We start from the raw sequence: 20,027 nt of genomic DNA on the forward strand, positions 1-20,027 counted from the left end.
TAGCATTAAAAAAATAAAATCAACCTTTAGACTTGAGAATTAGCTTTGTATGCAATGCTTTTAAGATTTTTTTTTTTTTGACGGTCCTAAATTGTTTATTGGGTATGAATTTTACAAACATTACGTGTATTAGCGGTAACGGTGGAACTCCAGGAGCTTTTAAGATCTTTTATCATCCATAGTTAGGGAGGTTTTGGAGCACCGTGGGAAGCCTACCATTGTTGTTTAGCTAAATTGACAAGGTGTCAAACTGTCTTCTATGCAATTATGTTTCTACCCATAGACAAATGCTGCTCTCAAAAGCCTTACTCAGATAAGCCTCTTTCCAGTGACCAGTGATGAACGCAAATATTCTAGGATGATCAAGATACCAAGAGAAGAGACAGTGGAGTGCTCAGCCCTAAGCAAGATACTTACACCATCTACTCTTAAGGCTCAGGGAATGTCACAGAAGAAAGGGTGGAAAGATGTAAGAGATGGAAGACAGGGAGAAGGGCTGCCAAGTGTTGTCTGTTGGGCACGACCCAGCCACTGCAATTGTGAACTCACGGCTGCTGTCGTTGCCTACACTGGACCTGAGCAAGACCGGACCTGTCCATAGCAGCATAAGCAATTTGTTATTAAGTGTTACGTACTCTGCTCTACTTTCATACACTGGGGAGCTCCATTTGTTGCTTACACCAACATCACCTCAAGTGATAAAGGTGTACCATGGAATAAGGGCTATAACATCACAAAAAATTCTCATCTCCATCGGAATCTTATGAGACCACCATCATACATAGTCCATCACTGACCAAAATGTTGCTATGCGCTACATGCTTCATTTATTCCTGTCCTGCCTTGAACCCGAGGGCACTGGAACTGAAGAGAAGGGAGTCACATTTCTGTTCTTTGTCTGGCACTGTGAATACTTTGTTACCATTCCAAGATAAACACAACTTTCTCCTGGGATCCCAATCATTTCATAATAGAAAAGGCTTGTTAGGCTAAGTCTTATTTTCATCAAATACTTTAAAAAGTATCTAATTAGGTTAAATCATAGTACTTTCACATAGAGAAGTAAACAGGTATATTGGCATACACATTAAGATAAATGTAAATAAACATTTCTAAATGCATCCCTTTAAGAACCAGAACCAACAGAAATCATTGGATGGCCACATCCTCTATTATTTTCATAAAGTACATTATTCTTACATAGAAGAGATATGTCAGGAATTGATGTTACCAAAGCACAGAGCTATGGACATCAACACGGTTAAATGAGGGCTATGTAATCTGCCAAGCTCCGGTTGCTTAGAGTTAGATCATTATTTAACTAGCTGATTCTCTATCATCTTGCTTGCTTCATCATGGTCCTCTATATTTGCCATTCAGTGAAAGGGTTTTGTTTTGCTTTGTGGGCTCTTTGCTTTTGCTGTTGTTTGTTTAAAGAATGATGGGAAAGATAAATAACATTAGAGAACTGAAAATGAGCAGCCCATTCATTACCTTGAAAGCATCACCATTCGGAGTTTGGTGACAGTAAATCCACTTTTGTTTATCATTTCAATGATTTCTCCAGCTTTGGATATTGCATCTGGTTTGATCAGGGCTAATGTTCTGTAAAGAAATGAAGAATGGATTTGAAAATAAAAACAATCCTACAGTTTTTATTTATGATTCCAAGCAGTAATTTTCTTAACAACTATATCAGACCATTACCATCCAAATTAAAAATATAGGGAAGTGTATTAAAGATATCACTTAAAAACTTATATAAAGTAAGATCACTACTTTCCCAAAGAAGTCAAAATCAGCTAAATCTTATCTTTAAAAATCAAGAGACATGTGGTGGCACACCCTTTAATTCTAGCACCCAGGAGGCAGAGGAGGTAGACCTCTATTGTGAGTTTGAGGCTAGCCTGTTCTACATAGAGTTCCAGGCCACCCAACAATATACAGCAAAACTAGCTATGAAAAATAAAATAAAATAAAATAAATAAGAGGAAGTGGTGGAAAAGAGAAGAAAATGGGCAGGAAGGAACACTAAAGTTGATATTTTTATTTTTAAAAATTTTATTACGTTTATTTATTTTTCACGTGTGTGTTTACGTGTGTGGGAATGAGCTTTCCATGGCCTGGGCATGGAGACCAGGGGCAACTTGTAAGAGTCAGCTCTCTTCTGCCGCGTGGGTCTCAGGGATACAACTCAGTCCTCTGGCTTGATAGCAAAGCCTTTAACTGCTGAGCTATCTCATCATCCCTAAAATGTATGTTTTTTTTTAAATACCCAAATTAGAAATGCAAGTATTTAAAATATCTATATACTATAGGATATTTTTATATAGGGAACTAATCCCCAAGAAATTGCATTAAATAGACTAGAACTTTAGTCTTCTCTAACCACTTAAACTTCTGCATGCCATGCTTTCAGGTCAGCGCTGACTCCAAAGTAACTATAAATTCTTCTACTGGGTCTCTATGTACGGCAAGGTCAAAACACAAAGACGCACATGCCCTCTGACCCGACAGCACATGTGAATATCAAATGCCACTGGAGCCTCTAAACATGAATCATGCTTTTTCTTCCAAAAACTTCCACCAGAGCCCTGTACTCAGTCCACCAAGCTCCTCCAGCCATTTCCTTGCTAGCACCAAAACAAGCACTTATTATATTCAGTAGGTGGCAGTTTTAAGAGAAAACATTATGATAAATTAGCCTTCTCAATGGACAGGGAGAAAACAGATTGGCCAGCCTTCACCAAGGCAGACAGGATACAGATATCTGAAAAACAACAATCCTCCCAGAGCCATACAGAACGTCTTTCATGGGCAGCATGCTCTATGCAAAACTGCAGCCAACTTGTCTGTGAGAAGACAAGCAGCAGCCTGCCATAGAACAAGATCCTAGATAACGCCGTGTAGGCACTGTGGAAGAGGTGTGTCTGTTCTGTGCTAGGCCTCTCTGACCGCAGTGGACCTACAGGAATAAACATGCTCATCTATGAAAGTGTTTCAAAATGTATTCATGCTTGTTCTAAGTATATAACAATCCATTTTAAACAACAACCAATTTGTGATTTCTCTTATCTTCTTTTTGCAAGCATAAAGTATGTGCTCACTTCATGGATAAAGGAAAACAGTCTCCCTGGAAACCTGTGATTTGGAGAAAAACACACTCTGTGAAGGATTTTAACTGGTAACAACAGCAAAGTTTTTCAGAGAAATCCTTCTACTGAAAACTTTTTTTTTTTTTTTTTTTTTTTTTTTTTTTTTTTTTTCCAAGACAGAGTTCTCTGTGTAGCCCTGGCTGTCCTGGAACTTGCTCTGTAGACTAGGCTGGTCTCGAACTCACAGAGATTCTCCTGCCTCTGCCTCCTGAGTGCTGGGATTAAAGGCATGGGCCACCACTGCCTGGCTGAAAACTTTTCTTAAAACATGCATTGTATTTATTGGAAGGAAGCAAGGGAGGGAAGGAGGGAGGTAGGGAGAGAGGAAGCAAGGAAGGAATCTTGCTATAACTTTGCATTTTCAACCCTGTGTAAGCTTCCTACGTGCTAGAATTACAGACATGTACTACCATTCCAAGCACCTTTAAAATAACTTGTAAGGCAGAAATGAGTTGACTAGATAGTAAATAACTATTAAAAAAGTCTAAAATATGGAGTCTCAGGACAGGTGAGAATCAAAGCTTCTTTGACTTGACGGCATGGCCTCTGGCCATCTGAACTTTAATCTGCACTGCAGGAGAAGAGGAAATAGACTATAGCAGATGATCATTCCTAAAATAATTTGGGTCCAAATTCTACTACTTCAGGATAAGCCAGAAGGCACATGTTCACATCACATAGATTCAGAACTAAAAAAGAAGGTTTAATTACACTTTTAAATTGTGTGTGTGCGTGTGGGGCGGTGGCGGGGGGGTGGGGATGCACACATCATGGTGTACATATGGAGATCAGAGGACAATCTGAGAGGCTCTGTTCTTTCCTTCTACCATATGGGTCCCAGGAATCAAACTCAGGACGTGAGACTTAGCAGCTGTCATCTTTACCCACTGAGCCATCTCACCAGCCCTAGAACTTAAATATTTGAACTTGGATAATCACCCATCCCTCTAGGAACAGACAGAAGCAATGGCTCCTCCCCAGGAGCAAAGAAACTTTATTCTGTATAGAAAGCATTCAACATTGTGTAAAACTCTGTAACAATGCAGGATTTTTTTCTTTTGTTTTTTCTCTGTTGTAGAATATTATTTCAAGGTGTGTTACTTTTGTTTATGTTGTATTTGTTTAACTCTGTGAAGCTGTGATGCTTTTTCTGTCTAAAACACCTGATGGTCTAACAAAGAACTGAATGGCCAATAAAAAAAATTTAAAAAACCTTTATTCTGTTCCTCAAGTAATTCAGCATAAACACACAGCACACACCTATCATACACATTTATGCAGTACTCCCACACAAATACACATAATAATAACAACATAAAGATAATACGAGAGACAGGTGGGGGTGCATCAATATCAGGAAGAAGCAGAAAACACCAAAGAAGAGCTCAAGACCACAAACCTAGAGATACTTCAGATTCTGGTGCTATGGGTTTTGAAACAATAATTCAGAGGGGAAATAACTGAAAAGATCACAACAAGATGACGAAAGATGCAATGATGAAAAGGATAAATAAGGAAGTTGTTGGGGAAGGTATGTTGATAACGTGACCCCTATGAGATATGGGGATACAATGAAGGTGGGGTTCAGGAAACTCTGAACTGTGCACGTCGGTGACTGTGTCAATGCTGAGAAACCAGGTGACTCAGGAAAGAGAACTCCATCTTGAATTTGTGCCTTTTTAAGAACCTGTGGAAAATCCAGGTAGAAACGTTCAGAAAATAGATGAGCATATGGTTTTGCAGCTGCGGTAGACTGTGGCTTGGACAAAACATGCAGCCGCATCAGAGGAGTGAACAGAATCTCCCAGTGTTCACAGGGGAAAAGAGAGCCCATGGACAGACTGTGCTAACAATGAACACCCGAGTTAAGCAAACGTTTGCAATTACTTGGATGTACTTAAACATTCAATGGAGGTTTAGGTCTTTCTCCTGCACCCAGAAAGTCATCCTTAAACACCATCTCAGCACAGATAGCACCTTAAATGCAGCTCGGAATGCTCACACACCTTTTCAGGGCAATGGACACATAAAATCAGCTGAAATTCCTGGACTCAGGAGCCTATTTAAGGCACCCAAATAACTGCTATTATTTACTACCCATTTGCAGTTAAAAAAAGAATGAGAAGAGAAAATGGAGAAATAATTTAAGTCAGTGGAATATATTCTACTACATGCATTTTATTAACCATATTTACAAAGGCCAAATACTTCAAAAGTTTATTCACATTAAAATATATCTAGTTGAAAAATTCATTCCCACTCAACAGTATTTGTCAGCATATGGATTAGAAGTGTAGCAGAAAACCGACACATTTTAGAGTAATAAAATCAACAGAGTTTGTTTCCTTTTACTGTCTATTTGTGTGATTGGTCAAGATACTTGACCATCCTATAGAATCAGCTAAGACCATTCATTACTCAAAAATCAGAGTTAACAGATAGAAATAGCAACTGTCAGGACCATTTTTATTTTTATTTGGCTCCAGTCAGACTATGAATCCCAACTTCTCAGGTTACCTTTGGTAGCCTAAATGAAAACCTACACTTGTCATGAGAGGAGTATGCAAAGTGCCCATCACAGTGAAGAGCTGTCTTAGTTAGGGTTTCTACTGCTGTGATGAAACACCAAGAGCAAAAAGTAAGTTGGGGGGCTGGAGAGATAGCTCAGTGGTTAAGAGCACTTCTGGCTGCTCTTCTGGAGTTCCTGGGTTCAATTCCCAGCAACCATATAGCAGTTCACAACTGCTTGTAACTCTAGTTGTAGGGCATTGGATAACATCACACAGACATGCATGCAGGTGGGCAAAACACCAATGTACACAAAATAAAACTAAATAAATCATTTTTTTTAAAGCAAGTTGGGGAGAAAAGGGTTTATTTGGCATACACTTCCATATCACTGTTCATCATTGAAGGAAGTCAGGACAGGAACTCAAACAGGGCAGGAACCTGGAGGCAGGAGCTGATGCAGAGGCCATGGAGGAGTGTTGCTTACTAGCTTGGTCCTTAAGGCTTGCTCAGCCTGCTTTCTTGTAGAACCCAGGACCACTAGCCTAGGGATGACACCACCCACAGTGGGCTGGGTCCTCCACCATCCATCACTAACTAAGAAAATGCTTCACAGGCTTTCTTACAACTTCATCTTAGCTTTCTCAATTGAGGGTCCCTCCTCTCAGGTGACTTTAGCTTGTGTCAAGTTTACACAAAACTAGCCAGGACACTGGAATATATCACTCTCCATGATGAATGAAAGCTATAGATATTTATTACTCATCAAAGGGATTATAGAGGCTGGAGGTATGGCTCAGTTGGTAAAGTACTTGCCACACAAGCATGAGGCCTGAGTTTTGAAAGCCATGTTAAAAACTGAGCATGGTAGTTGTGCACTTGTAATCCTAGCACAAGGGAGGAGGAGATAGGTAGACTCCTGGTGTATGGTGGACAAACAGTCTAGCCAAATCGGTGAGCTCCAGATTCAGTGAGAAACTTTGTCTGAATAAATAAGTCAGAATGTGATAGAGGAAGTTTCCTAATGTCAACCTCTGATCTTTGCACACACGCATGCACGCACACACGGAGTTATAGGTGCTGTTTTCTTACTCTCACAGACTTAACATCAGATCGCCTAAGAATAAATGATGCCTCTTGGTCTAGTACTGTAGGGCTTGCCCAGTTTTACAGTTGCTTTGGTGGGCTCCCACGAGGCAAGCAGTCCACGTTTGGCCATCGCCACCTGTGCACCAATCCCTACACTGAGCTTCAAACCATCCCAAGAATTAGAAAGGGATTGTAAAGAAAGGGTAAGGAAGTCACAGAAAAACAACCAACCCAAACATCCTATTCTATAGGGGCTAATAACACAGATATTAGGCACTCAGCTATTTTGGTAGCTTAAAGAAATGGCTTGACTGATTTTTGTTGTTGTTGTTGTTTTCATTGTGAGTTAAGTAGTTTTTGGAACTTTTTAAACATACAGCTTAACTTTCAACAATGATCCTTAATGTTAGGTACTACAATAATAACTACATAAGTACAAAAAACATCTTTCAAATAATACAGCTCCAAAAATAGAACCAAGAAAGATGAAGGAATTAAAATTTCATTTCCAATGCATTTAATCTATTCTCAGAACACTGCAATTTATAAATGTGGACACTGAAAATTAAAATGTCATTTTCATAACACTGGAAATCAATATTCAGAAGAAAGTGATTATTAAGTCATTTTTTTCCTATAAAGTTTGATTTTTTTTTTAGCTGCATCTTCAATTGGTTCTGTTTCTTTCTAAATCAAAACTGAAGAAAATCAGGATGGCAAACAATAAGGAAATAAGAATAAAAGGTACACGTAGAGCTCTGTGCTACAGTTTATCCACCTCACAGAAAAGCCATGCCATACCTTGGACAGTTGTCCTTTAAGAGCCATGTGTAACAGCTTAGTCCCAAGCCTGTAGAACTTTGTGTTTGGGAGGCGGGTACTGGGAGGTCTTTAGGTCACAACTTAGAAGAGGTGTTAGGACAGCAGACCCTTCTTTACTTTTCTGTCCTGAGGTGAACAGCTTCCTCCACCACTCAATACCCCATCATAATGGGTTGTATTGCTGGAGCCCAACACAACGAGGTCAGTCAGTCAGAGGATGAAAGCTCCAGAAAGATGAGGCAAGTTAACCTCTCCTCTTCATAAGATGCCTTGTCTCAGGCACCTGTTAGAATAACTTGCTAACTAAAGAAGCCAAGTACAGTCGGAGGGAGGGATGAGGAAGGCAGGAATGCCTGCCAGTGACATTGCTCCTTTATATACCAGGCATCTGCAATGGCGTAATGCCATTTATTCATTCATTCATTCATTCATTCCATTCATTCAATAAATATTAGTAGGACAGTTGTGAACAAGAGAGACAGACTAGCTTCTCAGCATCACAGTTTTCCCCTACAGTTTCTTTTCTTTTACCATTTTCCCATTCATCGTCTTTTATCAATCAGTCATGTCGTCAACACTCACTGGACATGCTAGTTCTCTGAATAAAGATCAATAATAGATCACATTAGTGACAAGCAACTTAAACTTCCTTATCAATTAGATCAAAAGCCATAACTTGAGGATAGAAAGGAAATAAAAAAAAAAAAGGCAGATACATTTGAGTTTGTAATTTATTAAGTCATTCAGCTGACACAAATTAGGCATTTGCAATGTTTAAAGAGATTTGCTCAATGACTTAAAAGACATAAAAATAAAGTAAACCAGAATGAGAAGAATCACTTCCAGGTCTCATCCAGCCTCCTGTGTTTTCATTCTCATGTCTTTCTGTTTTTCAGGTATTAAAATTTATTTTAGTTATTGCACAAGGCAATGGGCTTCACCACGGCATTATCATTCATACAGCACTGGACTCTGCTCATCTTACAGCCCTTCCTCACCCCTACCGTCTCTCCCTCTTCAGGTGGTCCCCTTCTGTTAATATATGTTCCACTTGACAACGCTAGTGTCTACTCACCAGAGCCACCCGGCTGAAAATGTGGATGAGGCTCCGGTCCCTCGCTGCTCCCACCCCTTCCTGCCAACCCTGCCAGGGAGCCACACTGCAGCAGGGTGCTGCCCACTGCCCCCACTGGGTCGTACTTGCTATTTTCCCACACTTCACAGTTGACATCATTTTCTTTAAAAAAATTTTTTTTAGTTAGTATAAAAAATAATGATTCATAGTGACATTTTCATATCATTATGAAAATGTTCCTCATTATACTCCTCTGCCCTCCCCAATGGTGACTCATTTCTTGTTAGTCCCATTCCCTTGGCCCCAACAGTCTGTCTGTTTTGGTGACATATATATTCTTTTATGTCCTCTTGTTACCTACTCTCTTCAGTCCTCTCTCCTCCACAGTTCCCTTTCTATACTCTATCTATCTATCTATCTATCTATCTATCTATCTATCTATATCTATCTATCTCTCTATATCTATCTATCTACCCATCCACCCATCTATCTGCCTATATTCCACCTATTAAAGAAAGCATATGATATCTATCATCAGTCTGGCTTATTTCACTTAACATAATGACCTTCAGTTCTATCCACTTTCTTGTAGATGTCAGAATTTCACTCTTTATAGCTGAATAAAATTCCCCAAAGCAAGCTATCTCCTCTTTGTGATTTCTGATGTTCTCCCAATCTTTCTCTCTTTGGAACAGTGTCTATTCTTTGTTATCTTGGCTTGTTTTACTTACTGCATCATGTTGAGGCAGCTTCTTATCCACCATGTCACCCCAGAAGTTTCTAATCTAAATCTTCCATTCTTGACTTGGACTGTCTTGGAGTTTTATTATTGTTAATTAATTAATTAATTAGATTTTTTTTGAGAGATGATTTCTCTGTGTAATAGCCCTGGCCATCCTAGAACTCACTCTGTAAACTAGGCTGGCCTTGAACTCACAGAGATCTGCCTGCCTCTGCCTACCGAGTTCTGGGATTAAAGGTGTGTGCCACCATTGCTTGTCTTATTTTATTTTTTAAGGCAGGGTTCCATGTAATCCAAGCTGACTTTAAACTCCCTATGTAACCTAATTTGACCTTGAACTCTGATCCTCCTATCTCCACTTCCCAAGTGCTGAGATGACATATATGTGCCACCACCCTCAATTTTATACAGTTCTGGGGCTCAAACCCAGGCCTTCAGGATTTCATCCATTCTAGACAAACACTCTACCAACCGAGCTACATCTCCTGCCTGCATTACTCCATTTCTGCTAATCACACTCACTCTTTATTTCCTAGTCATACCTACTGCCATCATAATTATTCAGATCATTATTTTAGTAATTAAACTTTTATAAGTTGTAGCCACCAACTTATTCAAGCAGAATAAATAATAGTTCTTCTCAACTTAAGACAGGATTTCCTGCCTTTGTGTCTTTTTTGTACTCATTCCTTTGACCCGCATTTCCCCCCAGCTCATCTAACTGGGTGATAATTCAATCCATCCTTTATCATCAAGACCAAACAACTCCACAAAGCCTTCATTTTCACAAGAAATAACTTCACTGTCTTCTGACATTACAGTGATTCATGCATCATTACTTCCTTTCTCCCAAAGTCATGCTTATCCTTAGGAAGAAGAGTTTATACTCAAATAGTCTTAGATTTTAGTGAGAAATATAAAAAAATGATAGAGTATGTAAAAAGCTTTTCATCCTCCTTCACCCCCTGCCCCAAAAATAGTCACCTCCCAAGACTATGGATATCACTTTGCTATTCTAATCAGGAACAAATCCCAGATCAGTTCCAAACTATTCAAAAAATGTTGTGACATTACATTGGGTCACTGGAAAAGAGTATGCTGTGATAACCCAATCGAGAAACGGGAAATCAGAAGTTAGCAGCCAGAGTCACATGTAATGTTTCAATGCAAAAGATGACATGGCTGTTCTTACTTCTCTTTCCTACTGCCCAGCTGGCGAGCTGTGTACTGGTCCCCGTAGTCAACCAACAGCAGCTGTCGAGAAAAGACATTCACTTTGTTGCCTATAAATAAATCTTCCAAGCGCAGGTCCTCATACTTGGTCCGCTTTAAGAAGGTGCGACGATTCTTTACATCATGCTAAAACCAAACACAACGAGAAATACTTATAAAGAATGTTACCCTTACTGGGAGGTAGAAACAGTTTTCAGTTTATCTTACCAAAAATAGCTACACCTTTTACTTTTTAACCACACATATAAATCATATTTTATACTATAAATATCTATTTCTAAATCCAATCTAATAATAATAAAAATATATACTTTAAAATACCCTGAATAGACTTATTTTAGCCAAGCTGTTTCAGCACCTATGAACTAGAGACAGTCAGATTCTCACATTCCTTATTTTTACATACACATTCCAATACTAGATAAGCTCATTAAAAATTGTATTTTATTTAAATCATGTGTATATTTGTGTCTCTGTGTGGGTATGTACACACGAGTGCAAGTGCAGAAGCCAGAAGAGGGTATTGGCTTGCCAGGAGCTGCAGTTACATTGCTGTGAACACTAACGTAGGTGCTGGGAACCAAACTTGGGACCTATAAGAGCAGCAAGCTTCTTAACTGAGCCATCTCTCTAGGCCCTCCACTCCCAAATAGGCTGGCTTTTTAAAGGGATTATCAATGAAGGAATGCAAAGAAAGGGACCCTCTTAGATCCTCTTCAATTTGACTTTTTATATAAATACCAACTTTCAATAATAATATCTATGACTATAATAACCATTTATCTATAACCACTTATCAAATATTGATTAACCCAAAACACCAGTTGTCCCACTTTAGTTTGGGGTCTCTCTGTATATATCTATCTACCTCTGTGTGCGTGCATGTATAATATATGCATATTCATGCATGTCCATGTAGGTTGGTGTGCATGCCCACATGTATACATGAGAAGGCCAGAGGAGGTTGTCTGGTGTCTTCCTCTGTCATTTTCCACCTTACTCTGTTGACATAAGGTCTCACACTCAACCTGAAGTTTGCTGTTTAAGCTAGACTATCTGGCTAGGGAGCTCTGGGGAGCTGCCTGTCTCTGCTACTCAATGTTGGCATAATCACATGGAACAAGGCCCAGCTACCATGTAGGTGCTCAATGTTCAAGCTCAGACCTTCACGCTTTCACAGCCAGTGTTATTGCCCACTAGGAGATCTCTCTAGGTAGGTCTGTCTGTTTTGAGACAAGGTCTTAGTATAAGCTCAGGCTGACCTTGAACTTGTGATTCTCCTGCCTCAGCCTTCCATGTATTGAAATTGCAGTCAAATGTCACCAAGTTTAAGCTGTTCCTGTATTTTTAATGTCAAAATTTATGAAATACTTCGGTTAGAAATCTGCAACAAGGTTGGGTGTGAAAGCACACATTTATAACTCCATTTGAGATGAGGCAGGATGGCAAGTGAGAAGCTAGTCTGGATTATGTGGTACAATTCTGTCTGCCATGTAACTCAGAAAAAAAAAATACCTGCACAAAGTTATCTTTATGTACTGATATATTAATGAACACCAAGAAAAAAAAAGTCCAATAGAAATATCTCTCCAGATAGTGGTTGGTTACTCCCACACCTTTGTGCCGCTATTGCGTCAGCGTATCTCACAGGCAGGTCACCTGTGTACAGTGAATGCGTGTATCTCAGTGTCTGTATGTGTTTCTTGTGCTTTTTTTCCTTTGACTTTTTCTTTGTTTGTTTTGTCATATTCTGATTTGTTTTTATTTTGTGTTTTAGATGTCTGTTTGTATTCTAATGAAAGAGAGAAAGAAAGGGTGTGGTGGGGAAGTGAGAAAAATCTGGAAGGAGTTGGGGGAGGGGAAAACTGTAATCAGAATCTATTGTATGAAAAAACTATTTTCAATTAAAAAAAGAAAAAATATAGCTTCAAATGCAATTTCAAAATCAACCACATCAAAGGCAGTCTTATTCTTCCTGTCCCATATGAAATAGCTTTGCTATCAGTGTGTGAGCTCCCATGTATGAGTAGACTTCCATGAATGTGCACGGAAGCCAAAGGTGAACTTCAGGTCTTCTTCTCAGGAACTGTACACCTTACTTTTATTTGTTTGTTTTGCTTTTTGTTTGCGGGAGGGTTTTTTGGTTTTTGTTTTAGGACAGAGTCTCACTATGTAGCCCTGGCTGGCCTGGAACTTACTATGAAAACCAAGCTGGCCTCAAACAAAGACTGATCCGGCTTCTGCCTCCCGACTGCTTGATTAAAGATGTGATCCACCACACCTGGTTCACCTTACCTTTTGAGACAGGACCTCTCACTGAACCTGGGGCTTACCCATTCAGCTCGACCATCTAGCCAGCAAGCCTCATATCTCTACTTCCACAGGGCTGGGATTACAGGCAGGCACCAGCATGCCTGACATTTTACCTGACTGCTGAGCGTCAGACTCAGGTCCCCACGCTTGCAGAGCAAGCGCTTTACCAACTGAGCCATCCTGCCAGCCCTCACTTACCATTTCAACAGATCCATCTGCGGGGTAATACAGCAGCTCATAGCGTCGGAGCAGTGAGGCGTTGGGATCATACCACTCTGCGATGAAAGCGAACCTCTCACTCTGGTTCTGTGAAGAAAAGAACTTTATCACCATCACATAACACATAGCACTCATGTAAGTCATACAAAAAGAAAAGGAGGATTCCCAAATATTCACACAAGCCAATCTTTGCTATTATAATGAATTATTCCCTTTAGAAATTTGTCCTGCTAGTTTCTGATTAAATAACCTTAGGTCTTTCAAAGGTGAGTTTAATCTTTGTTTCATGGCCATTCAATTGTCCTAATTCAATCAGCAATCTTGGAACATGAGCTCCTGATCTGACTACTTTAACAATTCACAGTTGTTCTGAAGTCAGGCTTACTTAAAAACTATCAATAAGCAACTGAGACATTCTATTGCTAGAAGTTTTACTATCCCACACTTGGGAACTTAGCAAGTTTACAGTATGGTCACTAATGTAGTAAACATCTTTTCTCTCCTTAGTAATTGACAGCTGTATCTGTGGTGGTATTCCTGCTGCGCTGCACCTGGCCTGGCTCCAGAGAGCAGCACCTGGCCTTAATCCGTCTTTTGTTTAGCAGACACCTTCTGTGTCCCTTCCTGCCCTCTATGGGAATCCTGTCTTGTAGTTTCCCAAGGATATAAAGGCCTATGCAAAACTTGACTCAGGAAACCCGGAAAACCGTGGTACCTGAGAAATCGAGGAATTTGCACTTGGCATTGTATTGTTGGGAGCCCCTTTCAAGTTGTTTTGAGCATATGGAAATTAACTGGCTAAACTGTATTGGAGAGAAAGACAACTGCCCTAAGCAAAGGGTTAGTGCTTCAGTCCTTCGAGGCTAGACCCCCCTGCAGCCACGATAGGCTAGATTCATTCTTAAGATGCCTCTGTGTCCTCATTCCACGGACCCACGTGAACCCACACACTGGTGTAGCAACCACACAGCTACAAGTATCATTTTGTAGAAACCTACCGTTTCTACAAAAGTGTTCACCTCTGAGAAAGAGAAGCAAGACAGGCCTTCTGTGCACTACTCTCTGATAAGTAAACACAAACAGAAAAACTGACAAGAACAATTGCCACTATTTCCAAAAGTTTCAAGCACTCCAAAACTCTTAGGTATGTATGACCTTTTAGAGTTTTGACCTAGAGTTTCACAATAGAACTTACAGACAAGGAAAAAGTATCCTTCCTGTCATCTTGAAAAAGTAGCCAGTTTCTTCTATAACCATGATTCACCTCAATGAAATTTTTTTTATGAATACATAAAAACAATCATGGAGGGCTGGAGAGATGGTTCAGTGGTTAAGAGCATGGCTGCTTTTGAGAGGTCCTAAGTTCAATTCCCAGCAACCACATGATGGCTCACAACCTTCTACAGCGGTGAGATCTAATGCCCTCTTCCGGCATGCAGGTGTACATGCAGATAGAGCATTCATTAAATAGATGATAGATGGATGGATGGATGGATGGATGGATAGATAGATAGATAGATAGATAGATAGATATTTTTCAAGAAATCATGGAGTCACAGATGCAGAAAAATAACTCCCAAGCCAGCCAGTACCCAGTACTGTTTCCTTTATGGAGTAAGGAGTTACTCTGAGTATAAACTGTATTCAAACTTGGCTTACTTTCTACCTCCTGATTTCCTTTTGAAGTACACACACTGTCCCTTCTTGCGTCTCACGTGCATTTGGGATATGAGGACAATACATCTGGACTTGGCCCAAGGTGGGCTTCACTAAGGTTTGAACGTCCCTTCCAAACCCTTTTCAAAAGTTAATTTCATTGTGAGAGCAGTAAGCGTTAGAACTCTAAGAGATGCTCACAGGGAGTACATTAAAGAGTCTCCACTCAGGTTAAGGAATCAGGGCTGCTTTGGGCGTGGTTGTTACAAAGGGAACTCTCCCACTCATCCTCTTTGATCGTCCACTATGGAACAAAGATGCTCATGACACATTCTTCTACTTCTCAACCCACACAACAATAAGCCAAATAAATAGATTTTCTTTACAAGCTACCCAGTCTTACATATTTTGTTAAAACAACAGAAACTAAGAGAGAGCCTGATTCTCCCCACCCTCTCTTTCCCCCAGACCATATTCATTTTCAAAGCTTGTAAATTTTACTTTTTGACTTCATTGAGCCAAATCTATCATTTTCTAAGTGATGTCAATGCTTGGTATCATTTTATTCAAATCTTTTATTTTACAGACAAAGAAATTGAGTTCCAGGATATACATGACCACCATAACATCAGAAAGCTTGTCAGGTGACTGATCCAAAGCCAGAAACGGTCCTTTGCACTGCCCAGCCCCTTCCATGGTTCTGGCCTTGCCGGTGAACTCAAGGAGAACCTGATTCTAGCAGAAACATATAGATACCCTGAGTTTGTTCCATAATGTGCCTGATGGTCACAGGAATAATTTTTCACTTCCTCTTCATGGAATATTTCAGTTTCTCTCAGAAATACTTTATAGAAAATATTCAAACATTACATTGTATCAAAAATATTCTGGTTTTTTTTTTTTTTAAGTCATTTTATTTTGAGTGGTGGTGGGATTGAACCCAGGCTCACTCACTGGCTAAGCCCAAGACTGTTCCTTGAAGAGACTTAACCAGGAGGAGGAGGATGGTCATGGAACCCTGTGTTTCCACACAACAGCCATTTATTTCTACCTCAGTCAGAGCATCAAGGATTACTTAAGCATCATGAGGCCTGTCATGTTCCCTCATGGAAGGAGCATGTGAGGAGAGACCTTAGATCCTATCTGAGAGTCCAGCCACTAGCTACGTTCTGTGCATCCCCTCCAGTTGTATATACTCATGTCCCATCAGCATAGGATCCTGGGAAGTGAGGGGTTAGAGCATACACATAGTAAGTTGACAGGAACCATAAGCGTAAGTGACCCTTGACACACATGCTGCCATATTTGGGTTTCTCTCCTCTTTTCTTAGATCTAGGCCTTGCTTAAGTCTCCATAGCACCAGAACCTCTTCCCACAGATACCAGAACCTCTTCTCAGATATCAGGTGAATGAGCTGCAGTTAAGCAATTAGGCAGTTAGACAAGGGTAGAGAGATAACCTTCAGAGCAACATTTTCTACTGGCCAAACAGCCCATAATTAAGTCTCTTCCTACTTGCAACCCCCATTACTAAGTCCCTTCCTGCTTGCAACCCCCATAATTAAGTCCCTTCCTGCTCTCAACCCCCTCTGCCTACCTATATATGTCTTGAGAGTAAAATAAAATTTTGGAGCTTGATCAGACGTCCTGTCTTGCTCTCATTCTTTGTGTCTCTTGTCCCTCTCATTCGCCGGCCCTCCCTTTAGGTCCCTGTTGAAGACCCTGCTGGCCGGGGCAGTAATTAACAGGTAAACTGAAAGGCCATGCTTTGCATCTAGGGAAGCCCAGACAATCATAGATGTTCTACCAAAAACTCAGAGGTAGCAATTTTCTTTCGAAATTTTATAATTTAATTGCTTATACAATGATTTGTTTCATAATTTGAACTTAAAAATAGGCAAGGCACTACTGAAAAAAATCATAACACTAATCAATATGAAACTACTATTAACAAATTATAGTCGTAAGAAATTAACCGCTGTGTTTTGGCTTCGCACAGAAATCAAAGGTGTTAGGAAAATAGCAAAGCCTTAACATGCATACAGTTAATGGAATTTCATTTATGGATTTAAAACTTTATTTTACTCTCTAGAGATAGGACCTCATAGAGCCCAGGACTAGGCCTGTTGATCCTCCCTGCTCTAACCTTCTAAGTCCTGGCCTTACAAAAGGATGCCACCATGCCCAGCATACATTTTAAAGTCATATTATACACTGCACTTATTAGTAGTGTATTTGTCTAAAATAGACAGTCTAATGCACACAGCTACTCTAAAACTAAAAAATAATTATGGGTAGGATAGTAGGGCCAAACAAGAATCCAAGGACTCTATCAGGGCTTATGACAAAATAATTTATACTTTATTTAAAAGGAATGAATATGCACAGGTGAGAAAGCATTTTAGTTCAAGGACTTCTGGTATTGCAAATAAAGCATGCAACTTGTATTCAAAGAAATTACCAGATTTTTCATTTAATGCCTCACAAGTGAAGTGAAATCTTAAGGAATAATTGAATTCCAAGTTATTTCTTTATAATTTTTTTTTGTTTGTTTTTTTGTTTTTTCAAGACAGGGTTTCTCTGTGTAGCTTTGTGCCTCTCCTGGGACTCACTTGGTAGTCCAGGCTGGCCTCGAACTCACAGAGATCCGCCTGGCTCTGCCTTCCGAGTGCTGGGATTAAAGGCGTGCGCCACCACCGCCCGGCCTTCTTTATAATTTTTAATTAAAAGATTACATTATTCCTCCTCCCTCCAGCCTTTCCCCAAGTGCTCTCAATTTTATCCTCTTCTCTTTAGTTATTATTGTTACACACACACACACACACACATATATACACACATACATACATACACACATATATGCATAAATTCAACCTGCTGAATTAATTCAGTGTTGATTGTATGTATATGATTTCAGGGTTGTGTGGGGGACCCAAAACAGCTTGACCACACAGCTGCCATGGCAGGCCTAGAGGTCCAGACACAGCTTCTGTGACAGGCTTACTTGCAGGTGACACCCAGACCCAGGAAAAGCCACAAGCTGACCCCACCCAGTGAGGGCCTACATCTAAGGGGAAGCACCTGACATCCCAAACATTCCAACCATTAGATAAAGTGGCCAGATGTCCCTGAGTCTAGCATACACCTATTTCTGTTTTACAGATACCCCTAGACAGATGTCAGCCAATTAGGGTCCTGAACCCTGGAAATACCCTCACCCCAACCTCTGCTATGATAAAAATTCCATCTTGCCTGAACTCAGGGCTCTCTGCTCTCACTGTTGCATCAGACAGACAAGAAAGACCAAGCTCAGAGATTGAAAATAAAGGCTCTTTGCTTTTACATATGGGATTTAGTCTCCATGGTGGTCTTTTAGGGGTCCCCACAATCTGGGCATAACAGGTTGCCCACTTGATATTGGATAACCAATTAGGGGCCTCATCCCCAAGGAGGACTAATTCTTCCACTCTCAAGTTAGTCATAAATTATAAGATTTCTCAAGAGAGGTTGTGTCAATACCCTTTTCTGGTGTAACAGAATCCCTATTAAAATTCCCTATGCTTTTCAGGGCCTGATATTCTGGAAAAGCCTCAAGAGGGCAGAGCAAAATTAAAATAAGGAGTAAGTTTAGCAAATACTGACAGCATCACTCCTAAGGACCAAAAACTTAGAAATGCAATCAAAGGAGAGGATGGGGAGGGAGGAGGTTGTTGCTGCTCTGGAGTGAGGTACCAATTACCATCAGCTTTTAGAGATCAACAAGAGCCACTGCTTATACTTGGCTGCTTTTATTAGGGTACTCAGTGCTTTCTAAACTACTGCTATTTTAGCCAACCTTTTAAAATCTTATTTATTTCTCCAAGTGATTGGAATCAAATATTACATTAAGTGTGGGAGTGGGATGAGATAAGCTGACATTACATCATCCTGGTTTTATACATTTGTAGTAAATAATCTTCAAAACACACCTATAATTGGAGGCACACTTCACCCACGTGAAAACACACCTACAAATGTTGGGATCCTGCCCTCACTCCTGCACATGCGCAGTTTGGGGTCTTATGCCTTGTCATTAGTGTGCGCTGGCGACTACATACTCACCTTAAAAAGCCAGACGCAGTCCCATTCTCTCTCTCTCTGCTCTGCTTCCCCCTCCCACCACCTTTCTCTCTCTCCAGGCCTGGCTCTCCTCTTTCCCTCACCCCCTTTTCCCTCCTAATAAAGCCCAGAAAACGAACACTGGGTTCTGTCGTGACCGTGACCTTTCCATGACCTTTCCACTCGGCTCGGTAACCAGCACCGCCACCAGCGCCTCCACCAGCACCATTTATCATCCTTTCAACAACCGGAGGCACACTTCACCCACATGAAAACACACCCACAACTGGAGGCACACTTCACCCACGTGAAAACACACCCAAAACTGGAGGCACACTTCACCCACGTGAAAACACACCCACAACTGGAAGCACACTTCACCCACGTGAAAATACACCCACAACTGGAGGCACACTTCACCCACGTGAAAACACACCCACAACTGGAGGCACACTTCACCCACGTGAAAACAGAGGGTCCGATGCTTACAAACAGCTGGTTGAAGCTAGACTTGAACTTTCAAACAAAGATGTGTCTGATGCCAAAATGCACTGAGTCAAAAAGAAGACAAATAGATTGAAGAGTTCTGAATGAGCAAAGAGAGCGAGGGGAAGGGAGACAGAAAGGCAGTCTGCCTACACAGTACTCTGAAGAAAACAGGATATAGCCATAGGAGGAAATCAGCAATCACTAACTATGGACAATCAGTTTGGCCTTAGCCCTAGGAAGAACAGCTCTGATCAAGTCATGTTCGATGTTTCCGGCAACGATATTGAAGATACCATTCCTGCTAATATACACAAAAGAATCTATGTCAGCACACACAGAAGTACCTGATCTGCCAGTTGTGGGGATGTGAGCCTTTAATACCCAGCAACCAGGAGGCAGACACAAGAGGACCTCAGTGAGTTAGCCTTGTCTACATAGCAAATTCCAGGTCAGCCAAGGCCACACAGTCACACCTTGTCTCAAAAACAAAAACAAAAAAAAAAACCAGAGAACAAGTAAACAAACAAACGCCCTTGATGATCCATGTTTATTGTAGCTCCATTTACAACAGCAAAATGACTGCCAGTCTAGTGTCCCTCAACAAACAAACAAAATGAAGATGCATACAC

The 20,027-nt window shown here is 40.5% G+C and overlaps 1 protein-coding gene across 7 annotated transcripts in view; it reads right to left on the bottom strand.

The window, feature by feature from the left end:
• Positions 1-20,027, bottom strand: part of Nme7 (NME/NM23 family member 7) — a 145,662-nt gene that overhangs the window by 101,968 nt on the left and 23,667 nt on the right. For all 7 annotated transcript variants that reach the window (XM_037211305.1, XM_037211308.1, XM_028864397.2 and 4 more), the window contains 3 exons: positions 13,136-13,243; positions 10,584-10,750; positions 1,495-1,605 (listed from right to left, as the gene is read on the bottom strand). In XM_037211305.1, the coding sequence (XP_037067200.1) occupies positions 1,495-1,605; positions 10,584-10,750; positions 13,136-13,243 (386 nt within the window). The remainder of the gene's footprint in view (positions 1-1,494; positions 1,606-10,583; positions 10,751-13,135; positions 13,244-20,027) is intronic.

Source organism: Peromyscus leucopus, chromosome 15, assembly GCF_004664715.2.
Source record: "Peromyscus leucopus breed LL Stock chromosome 15, UCI_PerLeu_2.1, whole genome shotgun sequence".
In the NCBI taxonomy this organism is placed as follows: domain Eukaryota; kingdom Metazoa; phylum Chordata; class Mammalia; order Rodentia; family Cricetidae; genus Peromyscus; species Peromyscus leucopus.